At 43.0% G+C, this 14,406-nt stretch overlaps 1 protein-coding gene across 1 annotated transcript in view; it reads right to left on the reverse strand.

The window, feature by feature from the left end:
* The window catches only part of CRYBG3 (crystallin beta-gamma domain containing 3), an 86,102-nt gene extending 72,164 nt beyond the window's left edge, over positions 1–13,938 (reverse strand). The window contains exon 1 of the mRNA XM_064643643.1: positions 13,744–13,938. Coding sequence (XP_064499713.1) covers positions 13,744–13,844 — 101 coding nt within the window. The 5' untranslated portion in view covers positions 13,845–13,938. The remainder of the gene's footprint in view (positions 1–13,743) is intronic.
* Positions 13,939–14,406: the final 468 nt, after the last annotated feature.

Below are 14,406 nucleotides of genomic sequence, written 5' to 3' on the forward strand. Positions count from 1 at the left end.
CTCTTTGCATCCTTAGCTCAGCCAAGAGGGGCTCTCAGTAGGGTCACAGTTTTGGATAAAATCAAGGGAGAAGCAGAAGTTTCCATCAGGAAAAATCCAGCCTGTGATCCAGTTTACAGTGCAACACAAATGAAGGGGCAATGAATGACACTCCAGAGGCAGGAACAAGCAAGCAGGGAGCACTGCAGCTCACTTCACCTCTGAGGAGACTTTTTGTGAACCTCTTCTACCCTTAGCCAGGGCCCAGCTTCAAATGGATCTGACAGAAACCAAATGACTCATGCTGGATGAATGAAGTTTACAGCACAAAAGCTTGCTTTGCTGAACACAGGCCTCTTGGATTGTTTAGGATAAAATTGTGTTTGTTTTTTTTTTTCCCCAAAGAGTCAAGATTACCTTCTACAGCCTAAACACCACAGACACAGGAGCTGGTGACACACTCAGTCCTTGAGACTGAGGAACAGCCTGGCTGGCTACTGTTCATTTGGCTCATGTGATGCAACTTATCACTTGCCACTCAAAAAATTTTTATGGCTTTCCCCCTTCTCATCATTGTGTCAATCACTAATCACAAGTTTTGGAACACTGCACATTATTTTCCCCACAAATTCTCTGCAGAGAAAAATAAAACAGTACAGTTCGTAGCCCCACACACAAACCTACATTCCCTGTTCAAAAAAACCCAAACAACAAACACGAAACATGTGAGACTAATGTAATTATGCAACACATATTCACATATTTGTACACGTTGCAATGCCACATTGTTCACCGGTGATCACAGATTGGTGGAATCTGCTGTCCTGAGAGATATGGATCACACAAGGAGTAAGGTTAGGCCCCTGAACTTAAGGAAAGTAACCTTCCAGCTCTTCAGTGAGACAATAGTCAACAGGATCCCCTGGGGACTGCCCTCCGGGACAAGGGAGCGGATCAGAATTGGCACGTCTTTAAGGAAGTCTTCCCTAGAGCACAAGAGCCAGCAATCCCCAGGAGCAAGGAAACAGAGCAAGAATCAGAGCTGGAAGGCTGAGTAAGGACCTGCTGGTCAGACTGAAGGGAAAGAAGGAAATGCACAGGCAGTGGAAACAAGGACAGGACACCTGGGAAGAGTAAAGAGATGAAGTCCAGTTGTGGTGAGGTGAGGAAGGCAAAGGCAAAGTTGGAACTGAACCTGGCAAGAGACACAAAGAACAACAAGAAGGGCTTTTACAGGTATGTCAACCAGAAAAGGGAGGTCAAAGGTATATCCCCCAATAAACAAGGCTGAAAAACAATGGATGAGGAGAACTTTTTTCTTCAATCTTCAATGGCAACGTCTCTTCCCACACCTCTCAAGTCAAGGGACAGCAGGATGGAAACTGGGGGAGCAAATCCCTAAATAAAGATCAAGTTCATGGCCACCTGAGGAACCTGAATGTACATAAGTCCATGGGACTCAATCAGATGCAACTCAGAGTCCTGAGGGAATTGGCTGATGGAGCTGCCAAGGCACACTCTTATGATATTTGAAGAGTCAGGTGAAGTCCCAAGTGACTGGAAAAAGGGAAACACTGTACCCAGCTTTAAAAAGGGTAGAAAGGAGGGCCCTGGGAACTACCGACCCACCAGCCTCACCTCTGGGCCTGGGAAGATGGAGCAGATCCTCCCAGAAAACTGTGCTAAGGTACATGGAGGACAGGGAGGTGATTCAGCCAGCACAGCTTCACCAAGGGCAAGTCCTGCCTGGCCATCCCATTGGCCTTCTGTGATGGAGTGACTGCATCAGTGGACAAGGGAAAGGCCACAGATGTCATTTACCTGGGTTTCTGCAAAGCCTTTGACATGGTCCACTACAACATCCTTCCCCTCAAATTGGGGAGAGATGGATTCAATAGGTGGGCTGTTAGATGGATGAGAAAGTGGTTGGACAGACACATCCAGAGGTCAACAGCTCAGATCCCCACGGACATCAGTGACGAGTGGTGTCCCTGAGGGGTCCACACCAGTGTTAGTTAATCTCTTCATTAATATACAGATGAGGGGACCAAGTGCACTCTCAGTAAATTTGCAGATGACACCAAGCTGAGTGGCGCTGTTGCCACACCTGAAGGACAGGATGATATCCAGAGGGACCTGGACAACCTGGAGAAGTGGGCCCATGGGAACCTCATGGGGTTTAACAAGACCAAGTGCAAGGTGCTGCACCTGGGTTGGGGCAACCCCCCGGTATCAACACAGGCTGGGGAATGAAGGCATTGAGCCCCATCCCTGGAAGTGTCCAAGGTCGGATGGGGCTCTGGGCAACCTGGTCTAGTGAAAGGTGTCCCTGCCCATGGCAGGGGAATTGGAATAGATGATCTTTAAGGTCCATTTCAACTCAAGCCTATGATACAATTCTATATTCAGAGATGAGTGAACACAGTTATTAAGATATGACATTCACAATTAAAAGTAATTCTCGTGAAATATGTAAGACATTTTGTATTTATGCTAAAAATTATCCATTCTTTATTTTTTTTATAAACCCGCGCTACTCTATCAATACTAGCTAGATGTTATATTTCCAGAGACTGTATTCTAAGGGGCTGTTTTTTGCTTGGTTGGGTTTTTTTCTACAGAACAATCTCCGCAACTAAATATTGTTACAAAGACTGAACTGGTAGCTGTATGATATCCCACCACCAAATTCTTATGCCTTTGCTAAGACCTGAAAACAACAGACTGGGTCCCTGTGAACTAGGAATTCCACCCCCCATTTGGACTACATCTGTATTTTTAAAGTTTTCCTCCACAGAGTTTCATCCTTGCTTTAAGTTTTTCCAGCCTTTTTGAAATGCTTTACCAAGAATGCTATCTCCAGTTCAGCACATCTAACTTTAGGTTTGTGCTTAAGCCTGGCTTTGCCTGATCAGCCAGACACCTCTCAGAGGGCATTTCACACTGGCCAAATTAGGAAGATGAATGAGCCTTCAACTCTATGCTTCATAAGCTACTGCTGTTACATTATATGCCCAGCAATAGGTATCCATTAGCCCAAGTTTTGAATCTATTTTGTACTTGCTTTTAAAGAGCAAAGCATGACCCCAAGAAGACAGAAAACACCTCTGCCACACCATCTTGCTTCCATGGACTTAATTATACAGGCAGTCATTTACAAATTGTCACCACCAGTTGCTTACATATTTAGACAGATAGTACTCTCATTTTATAGATTAAAAGGTGAAAAAAAGGCATGGGAATATTAAATAACACTCAGAGTAAAGACACTGTCACAATTGAGACTAGAAATCAAGCCTCTCAACTCTCAGATAAGTAATCTACTGCCCTTCTGTTGCTATTTCTGCCAGACATTCCCTTTTCCTTTATGTATTAGTGCATCCAATATGGATGGGTTAATCTTAAGTGAAGGTTTAGAGGAAGGTTAGAGGGATTTCTTCTCCTCAGTTGTCTGGCTGCTCTTTCTACTGCCTTGCCTGCATGCCTAACCTGATTAGCATCACTCTTATTCTCTAAATAATCAAGATTAAACTTAAATTACAAAAGATATGTTCTGAACAAACCTTTCTTTGTGTCATTTTTTTATTGCTTTTTGTTCCTCTGCGGCTGAAAATCTGTTTTGACCTTTCTGTAATACTTGGACAGGTGGTATCTGAATCAGAAGCAGGTTTGTGGGCCAAGTTTTTAATCATTACGCTTTGGAAGGGGAGGTTAAGAGATTCTTACAGGGGAGACTAGTTCACATTCTGCATTGTTGCTCACACACACAGAGATTACCTGAGGGATTACAGTCAAGAAAAAAAAAAATAATGGGGCAAATTTAAGCACATATTTTGCAAGATCTTTTCCAACTGGCTCTAAAAACAGACCAAGACAATTACAAACAATCACATCTTCAAAAGACCCTCACAGCACCTCTGTATGGTGCAAGAAGTCTGTTTCCTCCATCCTCATCCTTCATAACAATCCCTCAGAACTTGCAAATTAAAAGCCCATCCCCTTCTTCCTTTATTAATCCACCCCAGCCACATTATGCACGCAGCAGATTGTCAATGTGTTGTGGCAGATAAAAAAAAACAACCTACAGGAAACACACAAGTGTAATAAAGCACAAACACACAAGTTTTTACGAGACTGACCAGACGCAGGGTTCTCCAAACTGAAAGTAACTGCTGTGACATTTTAGGTTCCTTTTAGGAGGAGAAGGTACAGGCTGCCCGTTGCTGTTTGAGAAGGGGGAAATTAATGGGCACTCCCTTAAGGAAACAGGGTCAGCTGGCTAAAGCTTAGCTCGGCAGCACTATGGGACAGCACTTTGGGCTGTTGATCCTCCCTCCTTCCCCCACAGCTTTGCAGTAAAGTCTCTTCCAATGTAGCAGCTCCAGCATTTACTTCTCCTGCAGTCCAGCTGTGACCAGACAGGCGAGTGCTCCAGCATTTTGCCACTTCTCTTTCCCTCTCTTCAGGAGCAGATGACTCCCCGAGTAGTCAAACCCTCTTTGTTACCACATCTGGATGGCTGCCATTATTTGTTTTTAACTGTTCTTCTCTTCAGATTAACTCAGAAACCTTTTAATGTGGTGACTCACAGTGCTAAGGGAGTAAGCAATGCCTAACCTGAGAGATGCTCCAGAGTGGCTTTGGTGATATAATGCTAACAAACCAAGCCTGACCTCTACATATAGCTGTCTATCCAGGTTTCATGACCTCACTTGTGACATCTTCTTCCCAATACTTTTAAACAGTTTTCCTGAAGATTTTTTTTTTGGATTGCTGATAAAATTCACTCTCCGCTGCAGCCTTCACTGTCCTTTTTAGGTTTGCTTTCTAGCTATTTTCTTTATTTCAGCATTTTGGGGTGTAATGCCAGTCCCTAATACCTGCCTTTTCTCTCTTTTGGAACAAACCTAACAGCCCTCTCTGGAAAGTACCTCATTTGGTTTTGATGTCATGACTTCTTTCCAATTTTACTTAGTGCCAACAATTACACGTTCATTGCTGACCTTCCAGAAGGATATTTCAATGGAGAGATTGCTAAACAGGATTTCATTATCTAGTACTTTAAAATCCATCTATGCAAGAGTCTGCCTGAAGAATGTAAATGAGTGGAAAACCACAAGTCTAATAATACTATCAAATATAGATGGGCAAGACCCCCACGAAGTTTCAGCACATTACAGGGATTCTCAAACACATCCACAGGCCAGAAATAGTTATTAAATTTTGATTATACAACTGCAAAGAGCCATAGGTTGGTTAGTATTGGTTTCTTCTCTATCCCAGCTTCTAGGTGGTAATTAAAAAGATGATTGTTAAAAATTCAGACCTTTTAAGTAATATTTTATATCCCAGTTACCCTACTTGCCATACTGACCCTTATAATTACTGAAGCTGGTCTCCAGCATAATCTGGATGATGAAATTTCACCAAAGGAGACCTGTGTTAAGCCTTTAATACATGACAAAAATATATGAGCTTTGGTTAAAGAACAATAAACAATGGAAAATCTACCACATTTCTAAATAAGACTTTTCCACGCAAACTACTACTAAATTCACTATTTCTTAGGCTTACTATTTTGATTTGTCAAGCCTCCTCTCTCAGTTATAGGATCAATTTACATCTCTGTGGGACAGCTTATAAAGGTCTCAGGTTTGAATAACCTCATTAAATCACAAGTCTAGTACAGAATACAGCACTTAACTCTGATTTTGCTTCCAGTTATATTCCTTAAAGCAGAGTCATTCCTCAAACTCTAACCTTGTAATTTCAAAACTTTCTCTTAAATGAACTAAATGCTACTGAGCTACTTCATTTTATTCTGTGAGGGAGGTTTTTCAGACTTCAAATTGCTCTGGAGCTCTTTTTAGTTTGCCAGCATCTTTTTCATGATAAATCAAGGACACCAAAACTGGACTCAGTACTCTAGTAACCAAAGTCCATCCACAGAATACATGTATTTTTTTATTTATACACCTGACAATTGCATTTTCTCTCTGAGCCACCACTTTTTGGCAGCTCAGGTTCAACTGGTTGCCAAACATGGCAACGTTGCTTGTGATTTCCACACACTTTACTCTAGTCACCTGCAAACTTCACATGCTACAGCTTTGTCCACTTTTAAATTACCTGTGAAGATATTAAATTGATTCAAAAATACATTCTTTTTATTTTCTTCAAACAGATCGAGTAGAAAATTATTTATTATATCCAGTCTTTTTATATTCCTCTGTATGTTGAGTGTTAATTTTAATTGGAGCACCAGCACCAAGTTTAAGTGTCTATGGATGATATTTCAACAGTTTGTGAAGTGAAGTTGTAATCTCATACACAAAACCAAGCTCAACAATTCCCAGCTTTCAGTGATGTTAGGATCAATACCATGTTTATTAACTTCTCAGGTCACCCAGGAGCCTTGGAAAGTCAACTGTTCTGTTCTTCCCCTTTAATCTAACTAAAGGCAAGAGACCTTTAGGGGAAACACCTTACTCTAGACACTAATGTCACACTTGTGAAGCCAGGAGAACTACCAGAACCTAATTACAAAGATAAGTCAATCTTTTTAAGAGTCAAACTTCTGGCCTGTATATTGAGCAACAGGAGTGAGAGTACAGGAACCATTTTTTAAATTAATCAAAAAGAAAATGTTACTGTGAAGCTCAGTGGCAACAAGATGTGAGGAAACCAATGGATTCAAAAAACCTGCATTGTGCATCAAGTGACAGTTAAAATACGTTAGTATTTAACAGAAAATAAAACTGCCAGCATTTTAACATAAAAAATGAATTTAGTTAAAACCTCTTTCCTCCGTTCCTCTTCCCCCAAAACCAGAACATTGCCCTTTTTGAAAAGCTTCAAAATGAAAAATTTCAGCAAGATTCCCAAGGCTAACAGTGTTCCTGGGAATCCAAATAGCAGCAGTGACAAAGTCTGCCTCTAGTCTCTGGCAAGGTTGTTGGGGATTGTCTTAAAAGAGAGGGAGTGTTTGCACAGAAATTTGAATGTGAAGTTTCTGGCTCTTGTTTCTGTGCCTAAGCTTAGGCCACACACACAGGAGAGGAGAAGTGAACACATTAAGACAAATGGAAATTATAAAACCAGTTAGTTTTTAATAACAGGCTTTTCATAGCAGTTTGAAATTAGAGGGTCAAAAGAAAGCAAAGGTGCTATTTCTTTGAAAACAAATAAGAAGGGAAGTAGAGGAAAAGAAACAGAAAGCAGAGAAAGGTAAAGGAGGACAAAATGGAACGAGGAGGAAACGAAGGCAGGAACTTAGGCAAAAGAAGTGTTACAATCACTGATTAATTTAAGTGTTGAAATAGCACGAAATGTATTATATTCAATTAAACCACCCTACTTTGAAACTGGTTTGATTACAGACAGCATTGAGCAATTTAGATTGTTTTAACTGAAAAAATTTTTCCTCTCAGACCTGTTTATCCCACTTATTTACATACTGTTCTTTGCTTGTGCAGCAAAGCTGGGTCAGCTTCACGTTCTGCATTAGCAGTGCTGTGTCACATAGTTTCTGTGAGCTATACAAAGTGTGTTATTATTAAATGAAGACTAAAGTAAGCAACTAAAAATATCATGGAAAACGAAGATGCTATAAAATCACACAAGCCACATTTTACTATGAAAATTTACATTAAAAATTGCAAGAACCAAAGCACGTCTTTACACTGAACATGTGCCTTTAAGTTTAAAGGCTAGAACTAAGTGAAATTAAGTATGATGGGCCACAATCACCCTTGCTAAATAACTTAATCCGTTTTGCATGTGAGGGAACTGAATAGCCCTACAAAGGCCAGAGAAAAGAAATATAAATGTTCCTGACTAGAGCTTACTCCAATATTGGGCAGCACGATTATACCAGATTACATCAAGGTTTTCTTCTGGCATCTGTCAACCATAGTAACCAACATTAATGCAGAATCTGCTCCCTATTTGCCAGTCTGATTGGTTAGATAAGGTTTCCAGCATTCCTATGAAAGAAATATGTTACTGGTCACTAACACATAAGCTTGGTGTAGTATCAGGAACAGATTCACATATTATTTATTAAGGTTAAAATATAAGAGGTTAAAATAATAGAGAATAGAACTGTTTTCAAATGGCGTGTTTGCAGGGTTGGGGATCAACAGTGGTACTTAGAAAATGGCATGAAAATAGGAGATATTAAAAAAAAAATTAATCCAGGAAAGCTTTAAAGCAACAGCAACTGCTGTCCTGATAAACAGAGCATAACAGAATTTCAAAAAGATGCCATTAAGAAAAAACAAGCAAGAGAGACTGGTGTCACTAGTAAAATGCAGCAAGCTCTTCCAGTCAGGCTGGAGTAGAAAACTCTTGGTAGAGGCACACGGGGTTCCTACCTCAACACAAGAAAACACCCTTCAGAACTCCCATCTTTTACTCACAAAATATACATCAGGAAGCATCCTACAGACACTTTCCAGTCATTACCAAAGCTCCCTCCTTTGTTTTGAAAGCATGTGTTTTCCATTCAACCAAAATAAATTTTATGGTTAAATTTGCAGTATGTAACTGATGATTAAAACCAAAGTATGTTGTCACAGCAATTCTTTCTGCCTCTGCTCTTCATGAGCTCACAAAAAATACTTCTTCCTACACTTTTTTCCCAACACAACACTGTCCACAGGTGAAGTGCAGATTCACACAGTGTTCACACACTTAGGCCTCAAGACCTCCAAACTGCTTAAGCAGATACACTGCCTTCAGTAAAATATTTTGGCAACTTAAGAAACAGTGGAACATTTAGAAAACCAAGACTCTATTTCAAAACAAGGCAAGTCACGAAATCACATTAACACACCACAAATAGAGGCTACATTGAGACTCTATTTCATGTCTCAAAACTGACATGAGAAAGTGAAATGACCAAGGAAACAAACATTCCTGACCTTATGTCTTCAAAAGTGATACTGTAAAGTCATTTAGAAAAGATAAAAGTTGTATTAGAAATTAAAATTAATATACCAGAAGAATCAAGGTATTACTATCCCCTGAAAAGCCCAAGCAACACACACAGTTCTGTGCTACTGTAATAGTATATACTAACTGAATCATATGAAATCCAAAAGCTCCTCGGAAACTGAAAGCAGTAATTGGGTTTCTATCCTTTTACGAAGTTACAACAATTAGAAATACAATCCCCACAGTAACATGTTTCTGAATCTTAATCTTTTTCCACCTGTGAGCCTCTTGTTAGAGGAGAAGACCGAGGACTTTTCATCTTTGCAAAACTGTTCCTTAAAACCACAGACTTGTAGCTGTTTTGGAAATATTTCTGCATTAACTCTGGCACTTACACCAATAACTGGAAAGGAAACAACGCTGTTAACATTTAAAATAGTGGAAAAAATGTTGCTTTGTTTCTTCCAAGGAGCCCTTCTATTATAATTCAAACACGAGTAACTCAAGTAACATTTCCTTCAGGAAATGTCTCTTACACACAGGGCCAGCTGCTGGCCTTGCTCCTCCTGGTCTCAGTCCCATGAGACATCCAGGTATGTGCTTCATTCTAATCAAGCAAATAGTCCCACTATAGTGCACAGAACTATTTACCTGTTTAATTAAAGGCAACTACTTTGGTACCCTGCTGAATCAGGGGCTTTTCATAATATTTTGAATTACCCTGCAATAAAAGTCATAATAGGAAAAATATAAGATGCAAAAAGAAAGAAAGAAACAAACAATAATCCCCAAATTAACAAATGTGCAGAAAATTTTCATAATGCATCTTACTTAGACAAGTGTAATTTGGAGTCTTCTATACGGTTGGAGTATTCCCCTTGCTGGTTCCACAAACCATCATCCCTCATGTACACTCATATATATAAATTAAATTTTAACAACAACACAAAGAATCCTGCTCTGGCTTTTGAAAGAAAAAGGTTCTTTATTAGAAAGCAGAAGCTGATTTTTCCAGCAGACAACGGATTTCTTCAAAGATGCTAATGGTATCTGAATCAAAACCAGTCAGGAGGTAGTAATTTCAGAAGAACTAAGTTTGAAATTTATTATTCCCTTTTCAATCAATTTCCAGCAGTCCCCCAAATGCAGTTTTTACAACTACAAAAATACATGTTCTTTGTAAACAAGAACAATGACTGGCAGTCCCAAAGGAAGAAAAAGGCTCTCTAATCTCTCCTCAGGCAGAATAAACAAAGTTCTTCATCTCTGAAAGCTCTTAGTTAGAAACTAATGGATGAATGGAACAACAACCTCAGCCTGAAAAAAACCTCTAATAAACGGACTCCCAAACCCCCTCTCAAACCAGATAAAAGGTTGCTCTTCCCTGTTTGATGTCCCTGGAACACTTCAGCCATGCAGAAGAAATATCCTGATAAACCCAAGGCCAACTTGCACTGGTAAGTTATGTGACCAACCAACTGCACTTGGAGGGAAAAAGATAAATCTGAAATGAACCTGCTAAACACCATATGGGATAACTTATAAAATACACCCATAGTTTAAAGGACATTTTGATGGTAGCTCAGTGAAAAGTGTTACACCTCCCTGGCAGCTTCTAATGTGACCTGAAAAGTCACATTTATTCGCGAAAGAAAAATTGCTCATCCACAGAAGTTACATATCTCTCAAAGAATTTGCAGTGGATTGACTTACACTGTAAGTGCTGTGTCTTCATCCAGATGGACTAAAGATACATGTATTAAAAAAAGAAAAATAAAAGAAAAATCAGACTCCCCACTAGAACACTGAAAATGCAACTGGATTTTTTCACCCTGGGGATTTAGACTGCTCCAGGACAAACACTGTGGTAACTAATACCAATTGTGTATCATTGGAAATAGCAAACAGGCGAGTAGAGCATAATGACCGCCTTTGATGGAAGTTAATGATAAAGAACTGGGATAAAGGCACTGGAGTTGTTGCTCAAAGCAGCCCCAGCTCTGAAGAACACACTTATGCAGGCAAGCACTCGGTGGGAGATACCTTACATTTGGCTGCGTTTTATGTAAAAACCCAAGTAAGCTCTTAAGGCATGTGCTGTGCCTTTTGCTGCCACGAAAACTTGCAACTAATCTGCACAGCTTATTTTTTCCACAAGCAAGCAAGCCTCCAGCAAGTCTAATGTTCATCAGAGCTACAAATCACTGTAAGGGCAAGTTATTAACATAAGCTCTTCGTCAAATGGGGTTCTTAGAAGAGTCTAAGACACTGATTAATAAACTGTGTCATTCCCCCCATCCCCTTCCTCCTACTTTAAACCAAGGCCACTGTAGGTTTGGGGTTTCGCTTTTGTTTTTTTAGAGCTAAATCTGAACAGGGTGTCTGGAGCAAGAGAGGGCAAGAGCTCCAAACCCCACCAACCTGAGCTAAACAGCTGGGGGAAGGAAAGATGGGAGCTTCCATCCACCCACTGTTGCCTAATTTGCAGGAGCAGATGGAAAACCACTTTTGGACGTACATAGGCTCACTTCTGCATGCTTTTAGAACACAGGAAACCATCAGGTTCTGCACAGGCATCACGCGTGATGCGTGTCTCCATAGGGTCAGTGCTGGCACACTGTGGCCCTGTGTATCACACTGCTCCCTCTCCTGCCCACTTTACCCGGGTGTTTCGCTTTTCTGAAACCCACCGACAGGTAAAATGCCTCCGCACAGAAGTTTCTTTCCATGTACTTCAGATCTGGTCCGGTTCCAACGTATATCCTACCGATAATTGGAACGGGAAACCATCCCGGTGTATACATTTCTCACAGCACCTCACAAAGGCCGCATTCCCCAGCTCGCCCACGCGCTCCACACCTTAACAATAAACATGCAAAGCAGCCTCGGTTCCCCCTCCCCACACACATGCTTTGTTCAGCGATCCATTTTTCTACCCCACCAAGCTCACTAAATAAACATGAGGAGCCAACCTGCGGCACTCATCCCAGCCGAGTAATGTATGCAATTACGCTAATCTGCGAAGAAGGCTGCCAGTGGAAACCAAATACGGGAACGTCAGCATTCCTGACTAACGTGCCACGCTGCAACCCGGCACGACAAGAAAAAAAAGCTCCTTAACATACCAAATGGGACTTCTCGGGTCGGGAGGGTTTGTGCTCGCTTCTGCTGCAGGAAGGAATCGCGGCTACCACCCTCCAGCTAAACGTCCTGAGGAGGTCAAGAGCGAGGCCAAGAGGCCGGAGCCTTTTCGTATCTGTGTGGACCATCCCAACTTCCTAATAAAGGAAAGGCTCTTGGCTGCAGGAAATGAAACTGTGATTGAGATAAAGATTAGGCTCCAGCCTAAAGTTAAGTGGAGCAGGTCTACCGTGAGTGCTACCTACAGATAGACTAGTGGCCAAACCACTGAAGGAGCATCACTCTCCTCCTTACCGGGGTGACCGCTAGGCTTTTTTTGTTAATCCCAACCACAGCTGTAGGGAGCTGGCAAGGAGTCATCCGATGAAACATCTCCTATTGCCTCTTCAGGTCCCCAGCCAGCTTCAAACCTTCTCCTTCTCCAATATCTTAACCACTCCAGCCAGACATAAAAGCAACTGTAAAGATGCCCTTGATTCAGCAGCCTTGCTCTGGCTTTCTTTTTTTGGGGGGGAAATATAAAGCAGTGCTTCATGTGTATCCTTGGTGGTGTAGTGGCATGTCAAATGCTCACAGTAAAGCAAAACCCCCGAAGTTAAAAATCCTCATGGTGCATTTACAAGACTGATTGAGATGGACAGTGTAAGACAGCAATAAGCTACTTTCCATGATTGCTGAGACTGTGCAGTGCAAGATCCTGAAAGAACCACTGAAAGAACCACTGTGATAGCCACTGTCTATCTGATTAAACTGTATTTGCTGGTCTGACGGTCTGAACACAAACCTATGTAGTATCAAGAATGACTCAACGATTAAAATCAACATGTTAAAAGCAAAAAGTAAATAGTACACCCGAGGAAATAAGGCCTAGCCAGCTAGCACCTTTTTGCCACAAAAATATCCTTATTAACTAGGGCCAATAATAAGGCTGCCTGAGAAACTGAAGGGAACTATCTGTGCTTCTTTCTTTCTTACACACAGAAATCAGCCACCAGGAAAAAAAAAAAGAAGAAAAAAAAAGGAAGAGGAACAAATATACAAGAAGTTTCCAACCCTTTTCATCCTGTAAAGTCTCCCTGCACTAAAAAAATTATTCATAACAACGTCTCCATAAACCACAAATTTTGCATCGAGACTTAAACACATCACTAATATTTATGTTGCATTAACGCCTGATTTACACCAGTCCAAAGAAAACTTTCAAGCGTAAAAACTGAAAAGGAAAAAACAAACAAACAAACAAACAAACAAACAAACTCAGACCCCCTCACAGACCTCTGCGCCCTGCAGGAAGGGGCAGTTCCAAGGAAGGGGTTGCAACCCGAGGGACACCGAAGGAGAAGCCCCGGGATGGGCTGTTCCCAGCAAACGCGTGTTCCAGGCGGGACTCCGCCGGTGCTCAACCGGCCTCCCAGGGAAAGCCCCGAGCTCCCAGCCCACAGGAGCCCTGCCCGGCACCGCAGCACTGCCACAGGACACTGAACACCCAGCACCGAGCCCGCCAGCCCCGGCGATGTCAGCTGTCAGCCCAACACCCCAGCCCGCTCCCCAACTCCCTCCCGTGCCGCCGCTCCACCAGGAGCCGACCCCGGCCCCCACCCCCGGTGGACACCCGCTGCTCCCGCTCCTCGCCCACCGCCGGCGCGGGCAGGTGGGGCGGGCAAGAGGCGGCAGCGGCCGCGTTACCTGCTCGCCGCCCCCTCGCCGGGTGGGCTCCGGGAGAAGAAGCGGGAGAAAGTGCTGTGCCAGGAGGGGCCGGCCCGCCGCCGGCTGCCCCCGCCGGACATCGCCGGGACGGGACAGGACGGGCACGGGACGGGAGGCGCCGCCGGCAGCCGCCCGACACCGAGTCCCGGCGGCGGGAGGAGGCGGCGGCGAACACCTCCCTCCCTCCCTCCCTCCCTCCCTCCCTCCGCCCCCGGGGAGGAGCCGCCGCCCGCCGCGGGCAGGAAGGGGAGCAGAGCGCTCGGGGAGGCGGGGCGGGAAGGTTGGAGCGGCAGGAGGTGTTTGAGTCCCATCCGTGTCCCTCCCGTGGGCAGCCGGGCAGGGACCCGCTCCCTGCGCTGCCGAGCGAGAGGGGAGCGATGTCCGCGCAGGGGGAGGCACCGCCGCGCCGGCAGCGGTGGTGCGATGGGTTTTGGTTTGATTGTTGTCGTTTTTGTTGTTTTTTCTTAAGTTAATGGGCCATAATTAGTGTGAACAAAGAGAAAAGATCAGAGGTGAAGTAAAAAACTCTGTAAGGAAAAGGACGGGCAGCCTTGAGAATTTACACGCCTGACTGGCTGCGAACGCCAAGCCCAGCGCTTTGTGAGTCCTGCCAGCTGGGAGATACTGCGCCCGTCTGTCCGT

Source organism: Pseudopipra pipra, chromosome 2, assembly GCF_036250125.1.
Source record: "Pseudopipra pipra isolate bDixPip1 chromosome 2, bDixPip1.hap1, whole genome shotgun sequence".
Classification (NCBI taxonomy): Eukaryota; Metazoa; Chordata; class Aves; order Passeriformes; family Pipridae; genus Pseudopipra; species Pseudopipra pipra.